Source organism: Podarcis melisellensis (assembly GCF_964234715.1).
Source record: "Podarcis melisellensis genome assembly, chromosome: 15".
Classification (NCBI taxonomy): Eukaryota; Metazoa; Chordata; class Lepidosauria; order Squamata; family Lacertidae; genus Podarcis; species Podarcis melisellensis.
In genome coordinates, this window is record NC_138532.1 from 20,544,886 (window position 1) to 20,563,212 (window position 18,327).

Consider the following 18,327-nt stretch of genomic DNA (forward strand, 5'->3'; position numbering starts at 1 on the left):
TCTGAAGATTCCTTATGAGAAGTCCTGACATCTGCTGGGCTCTGACCAGCCCACATATTAAACATCAAGAGGCTAGGAGAATGCTTGAACTTCCTACTTGTATTTCCTAGCAGTGGGTTTGTCTTCCAAGCCATCACTCATTCAAGTCATTTTCAGTATGCTTGTGTTTCTCTTTCCTACAATTTGTTTGAGTTTAGAGTACTGAGGACTGTTGATGTTATACTCTCTTTCTTTTCTCTATTGCTTTCATTGGAAGTTTAGCTCGAAGGATGTTGCAGTCCTACTTCCTGTCCTTTACTTTGATCTGCTTACCTCCAAACCTGCTGTAGATGTTGCTGGTGACAGCTGAGCTTTCAGTCTCTGTTTTGCCCTAGTTAATCTTGAGATTAATTTGGTGGAGGGTGGGTTCTTGCCTGTAATTTGTATACAAACCCTTTTATAATTAATTTTAAAATCCATTTCACAGGCTCAGTGGAATGGCAAGCTTGTTAAATTGTCTTTTTAAAAAAATCCTAAGGCTACAATGTGAATCATATGTGCTAGGGATAAAGTATCCATTGGACTTCAAGTACTGTAAATATGTTTAAGATGAGGTACAAGTATTTTAACACCATTGTATATTGTGTGATATTCTTTCTAGTGCTTCAGGTTTTTACCTTCTGAAAATGTAGATGCAGATAGGCCAGTGGATTTCCACATTCTTGAATGAAAACATATTCATGTTCCATTCCTTAAATAACATCAGAGATCTGACCAAATTATGCTGATAATTGAGACAATACTTTATAGTCCACTTTAGTTACATTGCTTCTTTATGTATTAGTCATTTTTACATGGTATTCCTTAATGTGGTCTAGCAGTTGCTGATGGCAATCAACTAAAATTGTTTGCTACAGCCAGTAGTCAGTTTAAATATTAGAACATCCATGTGGCAGTAGACAAAATTTTTACCTGTATTTGTGCATCACATGGTGGCGATAACATGTTTTAGACTGCAAAGTGAGACATTTTTCTATCTTAAGAAACTCTGTAAAGTGTGAGATACACTGATATTAATGTGTATTAATGGGGAAAGCTCCTTAATCCCTCACTTCAGCCACTGTGCTTATAGTGCATTGCACATCTGTCCAGCATACTTCTATGTTGGTGAGCTTTCACTATGTTTGGGGGCTAGTACAAGAGGTGAAAGGTTTTTTAGATGTTTCCACTGTGTGTCATGCTGACATGGGTCAGGCCTCCATGTGAGGTGCAGATTCTGTCATAACTCTGAACCTCTTGATTAAATGCTTTGTAGTACTTTTCCTGCCTGAATAGTAAGCAAGTCATTATCTTTATTCTGCCTGTAGCTATCCTATATATTTTCCTAAGATAATGTCAGGGGAACTGTTTTCCTTGGCTTGATCATGCTTGTAGTTTGCCTGCATTATGTGTGGCGATTAAAGCACATTTTTTAGAGTATAAAATGTGAACAGGAAATACATAGTTCCATATTTTGGCTGCAGGTGATATATTTTAACTTAATGATGCTGTTTATAATTAGGAGTTGAAACATAAATTACAGCAGAATAAAGCAGAAGTGTAGCACATGTTGGTATTTGGGGGAAAAACCTGTAGAAAGTCTGGGAGGTTTTGAACTGGAAAGGAGGAAAGACTACATAATAAGCTGTTGCAGAAGAATGATCTGAGCTTAGACAATGAATACTTAACGTGGGTGTGCAGCAAGCATTTCCATTGGCATGTTAAATACCTTGAAGGGGGCATAATCAGGTAGTTTATTTGCTAAGAATTCAATGAAGAATAGTTACCAACAGGGAAGCAGCAAAGTGGTGTGCCTATTGTGATAAAACCTAATGGCAGGTGCCTTTTTCCTGAGCAGGAAACATTCCAAAACTGCCTGTTTTTGGTTCTGTGGAGAGTGTTTTTTTAAAAAATAATAGCCAATAACTGGGAGAAAGTGTTCTAGTTACAGGTAGGTAGCCATGTTGGTCTGCCGTAGTCAAAACAAAATAAAAATATTCCTTCCAGTAGCACCTTAGAGACCAACTAAGTTTGTTATTGGTATGACCAACTTAGTTGGTCTCTAAGGTGCTACTGGAAGGAATATTTTTATTTTGTTTGGGGGAAAGTGGTCCATTTTATTGCCCCTTAGACACTAACTAGTTCAATGTGGCATGGTCATTTATAGCAAAGAGGCTGATTCATTAGATGCATGTGATGCATTAGATGCATACGATTAGACCAAGAAGGCCATAGGTGAGAAAGGTATGTGAACTGAGAAACAAGAAGGTCCCTCTACCAGTGCATTTGAAAGCATGAACCTATGAAAGCTCCTTCCAGATAAACAAAGTAGCTGTAAAATTTCTGTTACAATTTGCTGATATAAGATATAATGGTGTATTCTTTTCAAAATAGACCCCCAACTTTAAATTATGGTTTGTAAACAAGTTCTTGTAAGTCATCTGTTTGTTGTGCCTTATTAAACATTTAATTAGTAACTTGAGGTTGTTTAGTCATGTAAAAATAAACTGGGGTGAGGTGGGGAACCCAGAGTGCCTTTCCGTTTTATGTATTTTTACTCTGCACACTAGGCATAAAATTAGTTTCGCTGTTTCCCCTTTTTTGTGTGATTTCCTTAAACCATTGGGTAAGAACTTGTGGGTATTTGTCTCGCTCCTTCTCTCTATCTTTGTTCATCAGACAAAAAGAGCTATGTTGTCAGCCTAGGAAAGGTTTTCAAAATCTGATATTGCCTAATTTTTTTAACTTATTATTTTCAGCTGGAATCTAGCCCACTATATTTGTTACTTTTCCTTCCTGCTGAACAATTAAAAGCCTTCCTTGGACATTTGGGGGAAGGTAGGATAAATTTTCACAAATAATCATGGGAAAACCCCTTGAAATGGTCACAAAGTACTTGCCTACACCATAATTGCTTCTTTTAAATATGTTCACACTTGATGTGAAGAGTTAGCAGACTATGGCCAAGGAACAAATGGCTTCAAAAGACAGCTAAGGAGCCAAAGAGGGAGAATGAATGCAGTGTGTGCTAATTTGCTGGTACGCTGCTGATTTCCCAGAGCTGTGAACATTGCATCTGGCAGTAGTTGTGTTCTGCAAGGGCACACGAAGGGAACTAAGTTGAAGACAGGTTTTTGTTTTGTTTTGTTCAAAGGAGGACCAAGTCATACATTCTGGTCTGGTTCAGACATAATGCTGAGGCTTAGCTTAGGATTGATTGATTGATTGATTGATTGATTGATTGAACAAGCTGCAGGGAACTTTGGGCTCCCCTTTGCTTTTGTCTATCTCTTCCAGCATGGTGATGAGGAGCAGTTTGGAAGTTTTCACTTCAATTTTAGCAGTGCTTTAAAACAAAAAGAAAGAAAAAGAAAAAAGGTGTTGGTATTCAACATGAAGTTCTTGTAGTAAGTGCCACACTCAACATTTGGGGATGTGGGGCAGGTTCCTCACTTTAAATAACAGACTTCCATGCTGCACCATAAACTGATTTGGAAACTCCTCACGATTTCAGAAGCTCTTTCAGAAGAATAACTCATGAATTATAGCAGCATGGGAGTCGGGCCATGCTAAGTAGCCTCACCCCAGGATTGCACACTGTGTAGCCTTGACATTCATACACATATTGAAAACATCTGCGGAGTTGAGCTTTCACACCTGCAGCTGTGTACGTAGAGCCTTTCCCATAGTCTGGAAGCCCTAATTTTTTGGGCTTGCCAATCCCATGAACCCCATGAAGGACATCACTTGTACACAGCTGTACACTCAAAGGTTCTCTCCTTGCACGCATTTGTGCTGTTTACATAAATTCTTGGGCAGGGAGCTACTTGGAGTGTGCAACATCAAGTGGAGAGCTAGTTGGTGTGGCTCTGCTCTCTGTTCACAAGTTGATAAAATACTTGAGTTGGTTCTTCTTTGAATGCCATTTTGCAAAAGCGTGCGGCAGGATGCTGTGCAAGAAGTCCAGAGTTCCAGGGAATGCACAGAATTTGTGCAGTTGTTGAATCCTGGTTGTAATGGTTAATGAGAAAAAAGTACTGCTATGAATTACACACATCTCATGAAGGTGAATGGTTGTTGATATGATGCACTGGTTGTGAAACAAACTGGTAGAAGATGATGTGTGCCAACATTGGGCCAAGCCTATAGTTAGAGCCTGGATAGGACCCATCCATAGTAACAGGTGAAACTCTTGTCCAGAATGGTAACTGCTGTTCTTGTAAAACATCTACGATCTGCAGAGAGGAAAAGATTTACTCTTTGGGGGTATTTGTTGCTGTTGGTTGCTTGGATTACTGATCCAGTATTTTCCAAATAAAGTCTTCTGTTTGGTTGTTCCAATATATAGTAAATTCTTTAGACTCCGGGAGCTGGGCAAGTTGCTCATTTTAATACTGTACCCACTATAAAGCTATTTGCGGTATCTCAACAAAGTACTGCATTTGGGATGTGGATCAGCATAGTGTTTGTCAGTCTTCTAGAGCTGCATTTAATATGAATAATTGATCATATATTCAGGTCCATTTCCTTTCTGATAGTTTGGGTGCCAAGTGCCATCAGTGCTTATAGGCGAATCTCACATACCTTGCAGAATTTGACATAGATGGCTGCTCTATGGTTGATCATCTCAACTTTTAAAATGCTCAATCAGTATAAAAGTTTGGGTGTGTACCATATCAGCCACAAACCTTTTGCACAATAACATACATTGATTTAGATGCTCACTAGATTGAGCAAGTCTGCAGTGAGCAGGAGTATCATGTAGTTCTTTCATCACTATTTAAGTAGCAAACAAGAATGAGATGCCCATGATGGAGAGATAAAAGCAAAGTCTGATAGACTGCTTCAGTTTGCTCAATGACTATTTTTATTAGGTGAGAATGAGAATGTTTATGATCAGATTGATTATTCATTTACACAGCAAAGCCTCCCTTAAGTTCCTGTGTCTTGTAGAGGATATTGATTCAATTGAGAGATTGGTCTAGGTTGCACATATTGCTGAACCATAGTTGGCCTGTGTTCCCCACTCCAGCACAGCTGCTAGGAGATCTGAATCATTTGCTTCCATTTTCAACTGACTCCTGTCTTTGGAAGGGGATGATAGTGGAGGGGAAATCCATAAACCCCAGCCTCATGTTTTTCATGTGAAGTAGTTTATTAACTGTAGTTACCATGCTTTTATTCAGATTAATAGTAACCAAGTTGATCTTAAAGATAAAGTTAGTATTTACAATGAAAAAGAGAAATCTTAAATTTTAATCTGATATTTTAAGTTAACAACATCCATTTTTATTCACACTGAATTTCAGTAATATTGTTTTGATTGCAGCTTAAACATTCTTTTTAGATTAGCAGAAAATAACATAGACCTCTTAAACCTACTTCTTGTCTCATGTTTCAGGCTCAGTATTTTGCATGGTTTGAATATAACCTCCTGTAGTGTTGCAACTTGCAAATAAAAATGAATCACATTATAGGTTGCGGCTTTCATAATGAATATTGAGTTGCTAGGAATTCAGTTAAGCATGTTGACATCTTGGTTGTAAATCCATTTCTTGCATTTGCAAACATGGTGGCACTAGTTAAGCTAGAATCTTACATTTCATTATCCTTGTTCATTCTTTATTTCTAGGTTGTGCGTTTGTGTCAAAATCCCAAGTTGGCACTAAAAAACAGTCCACCCTACATTCTAGACCTGCTTCCTGACACTTATCAGCATCTGCGAACCATCCTGTCACGCTATGAGGGGAAGATGGATACTCTAGGAGAGAATGAATACTTCAGGGTGTTCATGGAAAACCTGATGAAAAAGACAAAACAGACCATCAGCCTCTTTAAAGAAGGAAAAGAGAGAATGTATGAGGAGAATTCCCAACCTAGGTAACGTTTTGTGTTCTTAATCGCTTGTAGTATTAAAATCCAAGTGGGTCGTTGGAGAGCACTCTTGAAACTCTTCTTATTTCAGTGGTTCTTGGGCTCTTATGAACTCTTATGGTTTCTTTCAGAACATAATGTTTCTCTGGAAGTTCTTGACTGTAAGTTGGGCTTGCTATTTTGTGTGATGTCTTGTTGGTGAAATCGATGGTATAATTTCAAGTAATTATTAAGAATTGGAGGTGGAAGTAGAAAAGGTCTGGAGATGCAGTTAATATTCATGATAGATGCATGTAGCTCACAAGCCTGTTAACGCGCTGGAGAATTTATGTTATATATATGGCTAATGTTTTGCTTTAGCATTCATAGTATTTTACACATAATATCAGCAAGTTTTGCAAAAACCAAGTAAAGTATGTTGGTATTATCATACGGATAATATCAAGTGAAAAAACAATTATACATACTCCAAAGATACAGGGCTGCTGTTGCCCATTAGTCAATGGATCCTGATGATGAGCCTGCAAGGAGGGACTCAGGCAGATGTTAAGACCTGGGCAGATTTGTATGGGTGTAGATGATCCTTCAAATAGCCAGGTCCCAAACCAGAATAAGAATTGTATTGCTAAGCTTAGCTATCCAACAGATTCCTCAGGGATATTTCACTGCTAATTTTAACAAGCTGGGGAAAAAGGGGATGGGGGAGAAAAGAGAAGTATTTAGCTTTGTGGTTTGAGATAAGGGTCTATTACAACTTGTTCAACATGGTGGATGAGTGCTCTGGTCTGAGTGGCATGGTGGCAAACTATCTCTGTGTGACCAACCCTAAGCTGCTTCCCAACCTTGACATTGCAGCAGCAGAAGGAGACAATCTTCATGGCGTGGAGAAACCCTGGGCTTTGTTTTGGGCACCGAGTGCTCCAAGTTGCAGGCATGGAGCAAGGGCTTGTTTCCACATTGTTTGAAATCTGTTATTCCCCCAGCTCCAATCATGTAGCTAAAGAAGCAGGGAGGTGATTGCCCCTTACTTTATGCTTACTTTATGGTTTTAGCTTTAACATTTGCGTCAAGGCCAGGACAAATCATGCTCCTTTACCAATCTCTGAAAGACATAAGCAGTGTCAAAACTATAGGAGCATCTGGAATTGTGTGTGGTTCTGTTCAGGTCAGCATTTTGTTTTGTTTGTCAAACTGATAGGGTTGCATTTCCCCTTGTGTATTTGCTGAGTAGTTTTGCATGTTACGGGTTGTGTAATGAACACTGACTTCAGGAGGCTGGGGGAGTGTTGGTGTGGGTGGTGTGAGCATTTACTGTACAATGTAAACCTGATTCAGTTCAAATATTATTGGCAAACGAGAGCAAACCATAGTAAAGCAAGTTTGCATAGCAAAGGTAAAATGCAGAAAATATGCACTTCAGCTCTGTGCCTATGAGACCCATCATCTAATGTAGGTGTCTCAGGGAAGGTGTATGTGTCTTGTGTGTCATAATTGGAAGCTTTCATTTTATTCTCTCCCCCCCCCCCCCCGTATTTATATGCTGCCTTTCAGGGCAAGTTCCCCATGACATAAGTAAAAAGCATTCCCTCCTCTCCCCTCTCCTCCCCTTTTGAGGAAGAAGGGCAGCCTTAGATCTGTCTTTAAGAGTTATGGGAGGTACAAGCTTCAAAAGGAGAAGAGGAGTTTGAGGTGTAGGAGCTGCCTGTCGAGGCAGATTGTGGCTAGAAAGTGTGTGGGAGGAGGAGAGTCTGTATATGTACAAAGCAATTTGGTAGGCCAAGCTGTGTTCTAAAAATTACCTCCTGACACTAGTGCATCATTAAAAACACCTTCCAGTTCCAAAGAGAAAGCTGGTAATTTTCTAGTGGATAACAGTGTGTCAAAACTTTGTGAATTATTTTTAAGATCTCTATTGAAGTTTTGTGTGTGAGAGGGAGGGAGAGATGATAGGTTAAACTCTGGATTCTAGACAGTAAAGTCAGCACTTAACTATTGCCACAGTGAAAGTTACACTTCTCATTTGTCTACTGCCCCAGAATTCACTGTTCAAAAAGCATACGCTACTGTGGTTAAAACAGAAAACAGACTTGGGTGCTCTGCATGCTCCTATGCATGCAAGTTTAATCATGTGTGTTTTTCCTAGACTCGTAGCTCTTTCTGTTAACTTGCTGTGATAATACTCATGTCAAGACATTCAGTGGTAATGGCAGTTGACTTGTGCTGAAATTTGATATCTTACACACGTGCAACAGTGTGTTGCTTAGAGGCCTTTAGAGATGTCATACAAAACAACTCCAATTTACACATCTATTTAAAGTTCACATCATTATGAGCCATACATTTTATCTATTATGTAGGCATGTCACACTGAGCTAGGTGCTGTGGTCTTGGTTTCATTGAGTTTTTTACCACCTTGAACAGCACTGAGCAGATACAGTGGGAGGGCAGTGGGAGGAATCCTTTGTTGTTGCTGTATTTGTGTGATCAAATGAATACTGTGCGACATTCACCATGTCTGCATTCTTAAGTGGTATCCTGCAACCTCAAAGCTCCCACTTCCTTACTAAGCCAAAGACTGAGAAGTGAATGGAGGGGGGCATCTAGTGTGTGGGGGATATCAGTAGCCCAAGGTTGACCCGGGTGTGTATGGAGCTGCCACAGATTATCTTCTGGAATACATTTGGATTTGTTATATTTCATGGAAGCAGTCATATTTCAGGACTGCTTGCCTCAAAAGATGTGCTGTACATTTTAGTCCACCGTCAGCTCCAGAGGAATTGAGGTACAAAAATTCATATATAATTATCTGACTGACTGACAAAGATGAAGTCAAGGACAACATATGTGGTTTAAGTTCTGTAGCATGTTATAATATCCCTGAATTCTTAAATCAACCCTTCCCCCTTTATGGGAATTGTATGTCCTGTCCTATATAGAGAGGTTGCAGTAAAATTCTAATGGCAGCCAAGGTGTTGAGCTTGGAACATTTGTTGTCTCTCCTTGCAGCCAGACTTGTGGGGTTGCTGTCTCAGCAAGATTTTGTGTTCGTCATCAGCTCTAGGGCATAGAGGAACAAATCCATACAGGAAAAAGCTGCAGATACTTAATATCTCTTCTGTGTATAAATTGTGCGCAGCCTTACCCAGGAAGGAAACTGATACTACTAAGAGGTTTGTTTTTTGAAATGTTGATTTTGAAATCAAACTGGCTATAGTTATAAACTGCTTAGAAAGCACTAAAGCCCCCAAAGTACTAAAACAAATTCTGTCCTGATAATTTTGTCTCTTAAAGTGAGAAGCTGTGTTAGGAAAACACTAGAACGCATTGTTGAGGCAGCCTATCAAAGCCTGTTGTGAAAGAGTCCCCTGTCACTTCCTTCGAATGAAACTTGCACTTCAGAATGTGGAAAACTTGTGAAGCCTACTTCTGCATTTCAATTAGAGTATCTTAGAGAAAATTCAAAAGCTGCCTATAAAAAAAAAAGTGTCTTGACTGCCAGGTTGCTACATAAGAACGTGAACTGCTTGCTGCCTAAAGAGACCCCCATTGCCATGAAGAAAATGTGCTTAGATGTTGATCTTTAATTAGCTCCACTGGGATGGGCAAACACACCCAGGTTCCTGTAACAAATCCTGGGACCCCAAGCTTTCATTTTGAAACTTCTGAGTCCTAATGGTTTCATGGAAAGTTTGAAAATGTGGTAAGATAGCAATGCATGTAAGTAAAAGGGATCTCAAATTCAGCTCACCACAATTTCCAATAGTCATTAAAGGGATTATTCAAAGTATGCATTTCTGAGGGTAACAACTTCTAGTCCATGGTACAGTCCTTGGTGCTGAACATGTCTACCTTCATCTACATTAGTGCTAGTGGTGGAAGCCACTTTCCCCTTTCCATTTTTTCCCATAGGAATCCCATATCAAGGTAATTCTAATGTTGATATAACAAGTGTGAATATACTGATCCCAATCCAGAAGCTGCTTTCCCCTGCATAACTAGGTTTGGATATGTGAGAATTTGAATAAGAGAGTCTCAAATTCTGGTTTGCATCTGTTATCAGAACCTCATCTCAATGAATTAACAATTTCAGGTTTTGCAGTGCTGTTTATTCATTAAAATAGTCTCCTCATAAATCTCATTTTAGCACTTAATGCTTCATGCATTTCCAAACAGTTTCAAATGATTAGAAAACCCATAATCTTGTTTTGCTTTGCTGGAAATATAATTTAATATAGATTGTAGCCTTTTGTATTAAATCTTGGTGTCTGATAGAAAGGCACTAAGGAGATGTGGCGTTGAAAGATTGCACAATTGCTTTATGTCAGACCAGTGAACTTGAAACAGGATCCAAATGTAACTAGGCAAATTCCAGCATGCTTTGTGTGTTAAATAGCTGCAGCTGCCATCCAATTACAGAACTCATAATCAGTTATACAACTAATATGATTATGATGATTAATCATTAATTGGCATTAGTGACCAGGAAACTGAGCGATAGATCAGGAAAGGTCCTGGTTTGAATGTAGTTTCTGCCATGAACTGATGTGATGGCCTTAGGGCAAGCCACTCTCTCTCAGCCTTGCTCCTCCCCACTTGTAACGTAGGGGATAATAATATTGATTAACTTTACTAAGTTGTTGTAAGGACTCTATTACTGCAATACGTTGTATGTGGGCTTGCCTTTAAAAATGGTCTGGAAACTACAGTAGATCCAAAACAGGGCCACAAGATTAATAATTGGGCTGGGTGTTTCAACCAAATTATGCAAGTGCTTTGTCTTCTGTGCTGGCTCCCATTCTGGCACTTAGTTTTAAAACTCTAGTCTTAATCTTTCAAGTGCTTAACACACAGGTGAGGAAACTTTGACCCTCTGGGTGTTGTTGGACTACAACTCCCATCATCCCTGGCCATGGAACTTGTGAGAGTTGGAGTCAAGCAACATCAGGAGGGTTAATGGTTCCCTACCTCTATCTTAATGGCTTGAGACCAGGTTACATAAAAAAGATACTCTTTCCTTTCTAACTGAACTTTAAGGTCCCATTTAGAGGACCTGTTCCTGGTGCCCCACCCAGGGAATTGAAGTGAATGTCTACTAGGGATAGTTTTTGGTAGCGGGATCTTAGCTTTGGAATAGCTGCTCCAAAGAGGCTTACCTAGTACCTTTCTATGTTTTTTCTAGTGCCAGCTTCTTATTTCTTAAAAATTAGAAAAATAAAATAAAATATTTGCAGTTGAACCACTGAAGGGATCCACAAAGACTTTTAAGGTAAAAATGTTAGAGGCTGTGTCCAGCTCAACTGTTGATTTTTTCTGATAGTGGGTTTACAGCATCTAATTATGTCGACTTCCTGTTTCATGCTGGTTCCTTGGCGAATCAGTCCGCAGAATCAATGCAATGCTAGCTGACTGGCTGCAGACTGGCATGGTGGACATGTAATTTGATGGCTCTAAAATCTGTCTGGATGAGTCTCCTACTAAGCAAAAGACAGTGGGCACTTCATTTTGTATATCAGTTTGCCCTGCAGTTCTCTGGAAGGTGACTTATGCTTCTATCAGTGAGAGTGAAGTGGAATTTCAATCGCTTCCTGTGTTGAAAGTTTACTTGAAAGTAGTTCCGTTGTATATCTATTTTTAAAAACTGATTACTCTGTGAAAGGCTCTGAAGCTGCACAAATCTTATAAATGTTGACATAGGATGTTTAAGCATGACTATTCAGCACTTCTTTGCAAGGGTCAGAGTAAAAACTGATAGCAGCAGGGCAGTTGTTGCTTACATGGAATATCGTCCTGTTACAGGGACTCGGTGCAATCATTCATCGGCCTCAATGGGGTCTGACATGTTAGATCAGAGGTGGAAAACACATGGCCTACATGCAGCATTTGGGCTCTTTCGTGAGCCAGAGATATTCTTTTAGTGCTTCCCCCCTGCCCAAGGCTCCATACATTTGTTTGAACATGAGCTTTAATGACTTTAGAGAGAACAAAATGGCAAAGACACAGTTGCAGCAGTGGCTCAGGATAACAAGAAAATAAGAAGCTCCAACTAATTGCTTTTCATTTACATTTTTGTAAGTTAGGTCTGTAACTTAACCCATCCCACTTAGGGTTGGTATCCGAAGCACTGCCATGCCACCTCTTCCCCTCAAAGGAGAATAAAATGTATGAGCTTGTAACAAGAGGACGTGGTTGCTACAGAATGTTTGGCCTAAGCCCTTCAGGGCTTTATGGGTTAGTACAAGAATCTTAAAATGCTGTTTTTAATATTTGGTTGGGAGCTGCCCAGAGTGGCTGGGGAAACCCAGCCAGATGGGCGGGAGATAAATAATACATCATCATTATTATTATTATTATTATTATTATTATTATTATTATTATTAAATGTGCCCAGAGAAAAGAGAGTGAATAGAGACATCAGAGCAGTGTGCTTTGGTGGTGGTCCATTTCTTTGGGGAGATGGGTTGCTGCCTTCTGTACCAGAAGAAGCATGTGAAGTTTTTTCCAGGGCAGCCCCATATAGAGTGCATTTCTTGCACACACCCCATGTGCATGCAGTCACTTTTGGCTCTGAGTTTTGATACTCATACTTTGGTTTGATACTCAACCAAAATGTTCGTCAATGGAGACGTTCGAAAACCGAAGTATCACTGTACTGATTCTTCGGTTTTCGAACGTCTCCATTGACGAACATTTTGGTTTTCAAACGCCGTAAACCCAGAAGTAAATGTTTCGGTTTTCAAATACGCCTTGGAAGTCGAACATACCATGCATCTTCCACTGAGTGCAAGATCCTGAGGCCTAGCTGTCAGCCATTGAGTTTTCGGTTTTCGAACGTTTCAGAACTCAAACGGTCTTCCGGAACGGATTACGTTCGAAAACCGAGGTATCACTGTACTCAGAAATTACTGCAACCTTCTAGTGCAAAAACAAGCAAACACAACACCCACTAAAGGTCTGGGGACTAAGAGCGTCTCTGAAGTGAAATACTAGCCTTGTTTTACAGAACAGCTGAAACTAAGCCTATTCTGTTTCTTGATGAGTGTGTGGCATTTGTTAGGGAAGTCTCCAGTGAACATTTGGGAGCAAAGCTCGCTGAATTGACTCTTGAAATGCTTCTTTGTCATGAGATCTAATATCCATATAATCTAATTTTTCTGCATAGACGAGTTTTCTTTCCAAAGGCAGACCTAAACCTTTGGACCATGTTTACTGTACCAGTCTGTCTTTAAGCTACTGATGCAGTGAGAGTAAGCACATGACATTGTGAGGAAACATCACATGTTAGCACTATTTACAGCACCCAGAGAAGTATAAGGGTGCTTTCTGAGTGTAACTGTTCTTACCTTGAGGTGCATGCTTCTCGTTATCCAAAGTTATAAATATGTAGCATTATTTGTGCATTGTGTTTTTTAAGTGCTTGAGAATGCAATATTTGGCTTCCATTTCTTCTCCCTGCAACTAAAGGTGTGTGTTTTTTTTGTTGTTGTTAGATTCAGCCAGAAGTTGTTATGATGGGAAAAACACAGAGGTGGGAATTGGGAGGACTATGATAGTTAACTTGACTAATTCTGGACAACCAATCTGCAGTTCTGGACTCCTCATTTCTATACAGCTATGGCTACACTGCCTTAGTATAATTATCAACATCTTTGCTTTCATTGATTCTAGTAGGCCTGAGATGTGCACTTTGAGAGACTCCAAGCCTTCCTAGTAAGATGTAAAATATGTTATTGCCCTCTTTTGGGAAAAGTTGGTTTTAGCAAAGTGGGCTGCCAGAAAGGGGGGAGGAGAGTCCAACCACCAACATTGAGAGTCCAACCAAACCAGCTCCCCCAGCCCCCCACCATCACAGCCAGTCAGGCCTTCCCCATGAAGTTTTATAGCAGCCCTCCAGTTCCTCGTGCCTCAGAGAAGGTGTCTGGGTTGCTGCTTGCTTCTTGCCCCATCCTTGATGAAAGCCTGGCTGGCCACAGCAGAAGATGTGCTCAGCTTGAGATAGTGTCCATTGCTAGATTTTCATCCCGTCTTGCTGCTGACCTCCTTCCCTAAAACCAACATTTTCCAAATGGGGAGAGAACAAAGTTTGCATCTTGCTAGTAAGGCTCAGGGTGTCTCAGAGTGCACATCACTTTGAGAGACCCGGAATCTTTCTAGTAAGATGTAAAATATGTTTTCTTCCTCAGTTGGAACAAGTTGTTTTTAACTTGCAAACATCTTGTATCTTCCCTTCATCAACCTGTGAAGAAAGCTTCCCTGATACAGAACATCTGAGTTACTTAAGAAAAGCAATATGCTTGTTAAAAGTTAATACAGTAATAGAGCAGGTCTCTAATGAGAATATGTATCTTCTAAGGGAGAAACATTCTGATTTTTCCACCATCAATTTTAATGTTAGACATTTTGAATAAACAGTGCTTGAAGAGAACAATTTGCTTGCACAAGGTGTCCCTAGGTACATTTTTAGTCTTCCTCACAAAATGTAAATAAGGAAGCAGGGTTGTTATTTTTATAGGGGATATTTGTATTTCCAGGAGTCTCGTGCCTTTAAATCTATTCATAAAATTAGTGTTTGTAGAAAATTAGGCATTCCCAGTATTTCTTCTTACTATGTGTGCATAGAGGAAATGGATGGTGTACTTTTTGTAACCTTTCTGCAGACTTGTCAATTGTAGGATCAATATGTCTCCAAACTGTTTTTCTGCTTAATTACATTACCATTCACATTTTTGGCTAGAATTTTCTAATTATAAGAAATTGTAAGTACATTATTTTAGGGCCAAGACTAGAACAGTAATTACATCCTTAATTCTAATGTTAGTTTGAAAATTGCTACGTGTAAAATGAGCTCCCTGCTGGAGCTTCTGCTAAATGTGCAAAGTGTATTAACTCTTCTCTGCATGCTTAAAGCAATACTGTAGGATTCTGAGCATCATAAATCTAATTAATTATAGAAACCTGTATCAGGAAGTGATGCGTAGACAATAAAGAACCTTATTTTGGACTCTCTAATTATCTGTGTGGTATGTAGCTTATTTTTACATTGGAATTTATATACTTCCTGCCTAAAATAGCCATATGCCCAGAAGGGGTGGATTTTGTAGGTTGAATAAATTATGCAAATTATGCAAATTTTCACTTTTCATTTGCATACTTTTACTTCTGCCATAGAAATGAAGTATGATATGCAGGTCATTAAAGCACAAGTTACTGATCACAAGGGATGGATGAATCTGTTTTGGTTTCTCTCAGTTCCTCATTTTTCCAACCTTCAGTTTAAAAGTTGCACAAAATTCATATGTGCATAGCTCCTAATACTGTATATGAATTTTTGGATACAGTTTTGCCAAGCATACACATTTCTGTTAGCATCTCCTCTGATGTAGTGCAGTTTTTCCCATTGTTTTCACTGATAGGGAATTAAATGCATTCTCATTGGCTGGAGAATTGAATCACAAAATTCTAAGGAGTGCAAATTTCGGAGAATCCTCTGTGTTTTGGTTTGGGAAGGGTGAATTGATGATACTATGTTGGTATGAAAATGAAAACGGAATCAAGTTTTCTCCCATCTCAAATGGTCACTGGGAGTTTCCCAGTACTCCTGTGCTTCTAAGCCTGTTCGTATCCTTCCCCCAAAAAATGAAACCCGAGATTCAAAGAATGCTGAATCCTGTTCCCAGTGCTAAATTCCACATTTACCCTCTGCTTGCTTTTACTGTAGTTGTTGGGTTGGTGCTTAATTTTGTTTAAGGTATCAAAAGTCAGTCTTGTGCTAATGGGTAGCAGCATAAGCCAAACTTTCTAGTGAATATGAATTATACTAGTTTTGTTGGTTTGCTCTTAGTTCTGAGAGTAAGATGAAATCATTCTAGGAACCCCAGTAGGGGTTTTGCCAAGTACAGCAGGTACTGGTTGGGCATGTGGAATTGTCTGATTATCTTACTGGTGCAAAGAAAGTCGTAAGGGGTTAAAAAGGGGTTTGCTGTCTTCTGCAAGACAAACGCTTACTGTGGAAGAATGCTTTTATCCAGCAAACAGGAAACAGGAAAGGAACAGCCTGCTGCAGGTCAGAGGGGAGCAGGTTCAGAAAGCTGAACTGGGGGAAGTGGGGGCCCATTGAGAGGCTGCTGTGAAGGTTTCGGCAGGACTGGAAGTACTTGGTTGACCTGTTGACTTCCTGCAAGACATATGGAGCCAAAACAGTAATGAAGGGGCGAAGGAAGTAGTACAACCACAGCACAGGGGAGGGAGAGAGCCGAGGACAATATCCGTTCAGTGTCTTCAAAATTGGATCTTGCATGGCTTGTCTAATTTTTAAATCTGTTATCTGATTGAACTACTTTGACTACAAGAGGTTGTGGATGCTTATGTTTTGTGAAACTGGAGGCTGTAAAGCTGGAGTGGAAAGGTGATCCCATCTCCAGTTTCTTAAGTTCTGAGAAACTCACTTAATAGTAGGATTGAATTAAAAGGACTTGTCCCATCGCTAAGCAATTAATTTTTCAACAGCTATATCAGTGTTCAAAGTGATTGCCTGTTCAGGAAACATTGGTCTTGCTCTCAATTCTTTATTTGCTTTTAGCAAGGTTATCACTTAGCCAAATCTGATTGGCTGCATAGTGACATGACACGATCCCTGATTGGCTGGAGTTGCCTGTGTGACTGATCCCAGAAGAGGATGTAGTAAGAAGAAAATGGAGAATTGTTAAGCAGAAAGCAGATGGGAGAAATAATATTGGTGCACAGGTTTGTAAAAAGGGAAACTAACTTACAATTAACACTTCTTTCAGGAAGGACTTCTGTCCCCTGAAAGCACTGCTTTTAACGTGACAGTGGAAATGAAACAGAAAAACATTTAACACAGCCCTGTGTTACAGTAGATTTAAATACAGAGGCTCTTGTTAAATGCTGGTAAATGACAATATATGCCAAAGAACGGCTGTTTCTGGGCTACAGCTGTGGCCACAACATCCAACACACCATTAATTCTAGACAAATGTTTCTTAGTAGAATATGCATAATGATGCCTGGCATGTGCTGAGCGCTTCTTCCATATGCTGTTGCATCTGATGCCTTTGCAAGCAGGATTTTCCTTAAAAACATCTTTACAAGTTACAGTGGTGCCCCGCAAGACGAACGCCTCGCAAGACGAAAAACCCGCTAGACGAAAGGGTTTTCCGTTTTGGAGGCGCTTCGCAAAACGAATTTCCCTATGGGCTTCCTTCGCAAGACGAAAGCCCATAGGGAAATCTCCAGGGACAGCGGGGAAGTGCAGCGCGTCTTCCCCACTGTCCTCGGACCTCCTCCGAAGGCTGGCGGTGGGGCGGAGAGCCCTCCTCCCCCCGCCAGGCTTCGGAGGGCTTCTCTGAAGGCTGGCGATGGGGCGGAGAGCCCTCCTCCCCCCGCCAGGCTTCAGAGGGCTTTTCCGAAGCCTGGCGATGGGGCGGAGAGCCCTGCTCCCCCCGCCAGGCTTCGGAGGGCTTTTCCGAAGGCTGGCGATGGGGCGGAGAGCCCTCCTCCCCCCGCCAGGCTTCGGAGGGCTTCTCCGAAGCCTGGCGATGGGGCGGAGAGCCCCCCGCCAGGCTTTGGAGGGCTTTTCCGAAGGCTGGCGATGGGGCGGAGAGCCCTCCACCCCCCACCAGGCTTCGGAGGGCTCTTCCAAAGGCTGGCGATGGGGCGGAGAGTCCTCCACCCCCCGCCAGGCTTCGGAGGGCTCCTCTGAAGGCTGGCAATGGGGCGGAGAGCCCTCCTCCCCCCGCCAGGCTTCGGAAGGCTCCTCCGAAGGCTGGCGGCGGGAGGAGGTCTCTCCGCCCCACCAGCAGCCTACAGAAGGCTGCTCTGAAGGCTGGCGGCGGGAGGAGGGTTTTCCTTCCCACCGCCAACATTCAGAATGCTGTTCTGAATGTTGGCGGTGGGGAGGAAAAACCCTCCTCCCACCGCAAGTCCCGGGAACAGAGGAGAAGCGCTGCGCGCCTTCCCCTCTGTTCCCGGACCTGTCCTGAAGGCTTGCGGTGGGAGGAGGGCTTTCCTCCCCACCGCCAACATTCAGAATGCTGTTCTGAATGTTGGCGGTGGGGAGGAAAAACCCTCCTCCCACCGCAAGCCCCGGGAACAGAGGAGAAGCGCTGCGCGCCTTCCCCTCTGTTCCCGTACCTGTGCTGAAGGCTTGCGGTGGGGAGAAAAGCCCTTCTCCGCACCGCCAGCCTGGCAAGCGGTCTCCATAGGAACGCATTAATTGATTTTTAATGCATTCCTATGGGAAACCGTGCTTCGCAAGACGAAAAACTCGCAAGACGAAAAAACTTGCGGAACGAATTAATTTCGTCTTGCGAGGCACCACTGTAAATGCTGCCACAAACTTGCTGCTGCTGCTCTCATTATGGTGGCTGATGCCAGATCAGTTGTTCTTTCTTTTCTTTTCCAGAAACTAAAGTAACAATT

At 41.2% G+C, this 18,327-nt stretch overlaps 1 protein-coding gene across 1 annotated transcript in view; it reads left to right on the top strand.

The window, feature by feature from the left end:
• CBL (Cbl proto-oncogene) overlaps positions 1–18,327 on the top strand; it is a 48,239-nt gene that overhangs the window by 5,250 nt on the left and 24,662 nt on the right. Inside the window, exon 2 of the mRNA XM_081889785.1 lies at positions 5,651–5,898. Within this exon, the coding sequence (XP_081745911.1) occupies positions 5,651–5,898 (248 nt within the window). The remainder of the gene's footprint in view (positions 1–5,650; positions 5,899–18,327) is intronic.